Consider the following 4,788-nt stretch of genomic DNA (forward strand, 5'->3'; position numbering starts at 1 on the left):
GTCTATGGAGATTGCATGGCGGTGTGCTCGATTTAATACACCTGTCAGCAACGGGTGTGGCTGATATAGCCGAATCCACTAATTTGAAGGGTTGTCCACGTACTTTTGTAGTGCATTTACCAACCTCTGTGGTTCTCATACTATGTGGTTAGTTCTACCAACACATAGATTTATATTTACCAACCTCTGTGGTTCTCATACTATGTGGTTAGTTCTACCAACACATAGACTTATATTTACCAACCTCTTGTGGTTAGTTCTACCAACACATAGACTTATATTTACCAACCTCTGTGGTTCTATTTGTTACCGTTCCTCTCTATCTCGAGTGCTTATTACAGTGTACTGGATTTGAACAATGTAGTCGTCACACACACAAGAGAACCATGACAAACACATTAAATATAGTACTCAGCTATGATGATATATTTATGAGAGTGATCCGATTCCAGTATCATGTTGTTCTATACAGTCTGTCAGCAATAATCTGTCCTCTACATTTCAATGGCTTCCGCCCACCCACCTTCTTTGTTGCTGCATTTACATTCTAGAACACATCAATCCTGTTTTCTTTTAATGTAGTGATTAAATAATCCTTACCATCCTCACAAAATAGTTCGGTTCTAACCTAAAATGGTAGCCTACTTACATACTGACATATATTCTTCTGCTGGAAATAAATGTAAAAAAATATATTTCGAAAATAAATATTATCCTAACGATACTGTTGCTTATTTGACTATACAACAGTGTAATTATCAAAACAAAAGTAGATTGAAACAGATTTTTAATAAGAAGCAGTTATTTATTGTTCGAAGCGTTTTTCAATAATGCAATGACAGCATCAAGCAATGGTGTAGAATAATCCAACGAGCACGGATGTGATTGGTTCGTGGGTCTCACTCCTACCCATTTAACCACTCCCCCAACACAGCATTTGTCAATAACACCATAAACAGACAGTATCAGAAAACAATCATATATTGTAACAGTAACCAATATCTGTTGAAATTGAGGTATGTTTTCTCTCCTACATCTAATGTAAACAGAAATACATTACATTTAGATACCAGGTCCTTTTACATGTCTATCGGTGGTTCGGTCCCACTGAATGTGTCACAAAAGTCATTGAAGTCTTTCTGCATGAAATCTTCACTCTGCATCACGTCGTTATCTGACGGGAAATACTGCATACTGTTACTCTCCTGCTCCTCTTGGTACAAATCCCCGAAATTGAAGAATGGGAACTGCTGGCACTTGGCCAGTTGTCGAGGGAAGAACCGTGCTGCCGTTGTTGTGAGATCTGGACTGTCGAGGAGAGCGCCCCTTGCGTTCTCTAGCACGCCTAGATACGAGTCCATGTCTGTGAAATCAGTTTCGCAGTCAGACCCACTGTCTGTGCCGATGGAGTCCGAACGCATATGCATCATCTGGTATTTTTCGTGCATCAGGAATTGGTTGGTGTTCCTCGGAGCTCTCATTCCTGGCGCTCTGTTGCCTTTGATGTTGACAGGACGCAGTGACGTCATCGTACGAGGTGGTCGGTTCTGTTTGTAGAACTGGCTGGGGTGGTGAGGATGATGATGTCCATGCACCCTTCCTCTCTTCCCCCGATACCCTTGCTGTCTCCTCCCGTTCTTGGACCAACTAAGCTTGCTGTTGTCCCCTCTCCTTGCCTGCTGCCCATCCTTCTGTTGGTCTTTGCAGGCAGGTCGGTCACTGTAGACCCGCCACTGGCACATCATGGCCTTCCCATACATCTCTTCTTCGAAAAGCATTAGAAACGCAGCTTAAGTGCTTTCTCTGAGCTTTACATTCTCTTTTCCGCTGCTGTCAGCGGCTAGGTAACAAAGAAATTGTAATTTCTCTGTATGAGGTTTCGTATACTTTCGTGGCTCACCACACGAAAACCCCTAAAAGTCTACCTTTTTACAATCTTCTTCGTTTTTTTCTTGACCACTGGCTTTAGAGAGTACATAGCCTGGTAGCTTGACCTGCTCGGGGCTACAGCTGCGCTATCTAGCCTGTCACACCCCTTTTCTCTCGTCAAATAGTACACTTTTTTTTTTAAATATATACAAATACGACTATAGAAGATAAACAAATAAGTTTCGAGTTTCAGGTGTATTTCTTGCTTATTTTTAATTGATAGCTAACTAGTGACCCTGTTGTTCTTGTTGTCTATCTCTTTTTCATCTGAAGTGACAGTTGCAAATGGTACTGGAAAATGCGCTTGAGCGGTTTATATAGAAATGGAACATTCGACTGTTGGCTGAACACGCGGGGGTGTTCCACATTTCACTGTCCAAAACATTAAATACATCTAACAAATAGATATCCAGAAACCTGTGTATTTCTGAAAATGTATTTATTTTATGTGTAAATAGCAAACAACAATCAAAACGACTAGCTAATCTAGCTGGAATTATGTAAACCTTTCAGACGGTAATAGACTAGTCCAATTATTTTTGTGACGTTTAGGGTGCATCGTTACATTGGACTTAATCCCGTTGCTCACGTACTGCACGAAGAAGTTTGGTGTTGACACCAGTCTAGCCAGTTTACAGAATAAAGAAACCCTCGATCCACTCACTGACTGTTACATTTTCTTCTGTCAAATGGACACTGATATAGTCTTATAGGCTCGTAACTTGCCCAGTTAAAGGTTAAATAAAATCACAATAAATAATAGCAGAGCAATTGTTCTGGAAACAACAGGCATACCCACCAAAACACAAAAAGTGCAAACACACTAAATGTGAATTGTAGCCTATGTTTCTCAAATATTGTTGTTTACAATACCAATATTGCTAGTGATATTCATAAAAACATTGACATAAAAACAATATTTGTTCCACTTTTTTATAGAGATATTTTCACAGACCCCGGATTCAATATCCCTGTAAACTATGGGTCTATGCCATAGAGAATGATACAGAAGCATCTCTATATATTTCCTATTATGGTGTCTGTGAGAGCATGGGCAGCGCCATTGAGGCATTCTCCATTTTGAAGTAGTCAATTTTCTTCTTGACGATTGGCTGATCCCTCTAAATGACCCGGTTGGACATGACTCCAACAGGGTCACCAGGAGGGATCAGCCAATGATGTTGGAAGTTGCCCACATTAAAATGGTGGAAGCCCTCAAAGGCGCTGCCCATGCTAATACAGCCTTTTGGCCACTAGAGGCCTCTATCATTCTCTATGGGCTATATAGCGTACACAAACAAACTGAAAACATGCATCATAAGATAAGGCACCACCCTCCCCACGTTCGCTTGAGGGGCTCAGTGAAAAACAAATAGCCCTGTAAATCAGATCTAATTCAATCGTATTTGTCACATGCGCGGAATATAACTGGTGTTGACTTTTTCGTGAAATGCTTGCTTAAGCCCTTCCCAACAATGCAGTTTAGAAATAAAAGAATAAGAAGAGAAGTAAAATAAAAAATACACAAGAGTGGAGCTTATATACAGGGAGTACCAATACCAGATCAATGTGGAGCTATATACAGGGAGTACCAATACCAGATCAATGTGGAGCTATATACAGGGAGTACCAATACCAGATCAATGTGGAGCTATATACAGGGAGTACCAATACCAGATCAATGTGGAGCTATATACAGGGAGTACCAATACCAGATCAATGTGGAGCTATATACAGGGAGTACCAGTACCAGATCAATGTGGAGCTATATACAGGGAGTACCAATACCAGATCAATGTGGAGCTATATACAGGGAGTACCAATACCAGATCAATGTGGAGCTATATACAGGGAGTACCAGTACCAGATCAATGTGGAGCTATATACAGGGAGTACCAATACCAGATCAATGTGGAGCTATATACAGGGAGTACCAATACCAGATCAATGTGGAGCTATATACAGGGAGTACCAGTACCAGATCAATGTGGAGCTATATACAGGGAGTACCAGTACCAGATCAATGTGGAGCTATATACAGGGAGTACCAGATCAATGTGGAGCTATATACAGGGAGTACCAGTACCAGATCAATGTGGAGCTATATACAGGGAGTACCAGTACCAGATCAATGTGGAGCTATATACAGGGAGTACCAATACCAGATCAATGTGGAGCTATATACAGGGAGTACCAATACCAGATCAATGTGGAGCTATATACAGGGAGTACCAATACCAGATCAATGTGGAGCTATATACAGGGAGTACCAATACCAGATCAATGTGGAGCTATATACAGGGAGTACCAGTACCAGATCAATGTGGAGCTATATACAGGGAGTACCAGTACCAGATCAATGTGGAGCTATATACAGGGAGTACCAATACCAGATCAATGTGGAGCTATATACAGGGAGTACCAATACCAGATCAATGTGGAGCTATATACAGGGAGTACCAGTACCAGATCAATGTGGAGCTATATACAGGGAGTACCAGTACCAGATCAATGTGGAGCTATATACAGGGAGTACCAATACCAGATCAATGTGCAGAGGTTTAGGTATTTGACCTAGATATGTACATGAAGGCAGGGTAGGCATCGGTATAGATAATAATGAGCGTAAAATAAAGAAACCACATGGACAGACAGCTATTAATCAATTATCTCCGATTAATCAGAGATAATGTAGTGCACCGTGTCAGCATTTTGTCATGCGGTGTCTATCATCAAGTTAAATTATTATATAAAACGCTTGTCCATTTTAGTGATTACTGTCACTGGTCGAGAGTCTTGACGACCCACAGACAAGAGTTATTTTTAGATTCAGATAAACCTATTGCTGGATAAATAGGT

General features: G+C 40.8%; 1 protein-coding gene across 1 annotated transcript; it reads right to left on the bottom strand.

Annotated features, from left to right (window-relative positions):
- Nucleotides 1–784: 784 nt before the first annotated feature.
- On the bottom strand, nucleotides 785–2,214 carry wu:fb55g09 (uncharacterized). Its single transcript, XM_020484027.2, has one exon. It carries the CDS (start codon nucleotides 1,776–1,778, stop codon nucleotides 1,080–1,082), a length of 699 nt encoding a protein of 232 aa, XP_020339616.1. The 5' UTR covers nucleotides 1,779–2,214; the 3' UTR covers nucleotides 785–1,079.
- Between the last annotated feature and the right edge of the window lie 2,574 nt (nucleotides 2,215–4,788).

This window comes from Oncorhynchus kisutch, linkage group LG5 (assembly GCF_002021735.2).
Source record: "Oncorhynchus kisutch isolate 150728-3 linkage group LG5, Okis_V2, whole genome shotgun sequence".
NCBI classification, from domain to species: domain Eukaryota; kingdom Metazoa; phylum Chordata; class Actinopteri; order Salmoniformes; family Salmonidae; genus Oncorhynchus; species Oncorhynchus kisutch.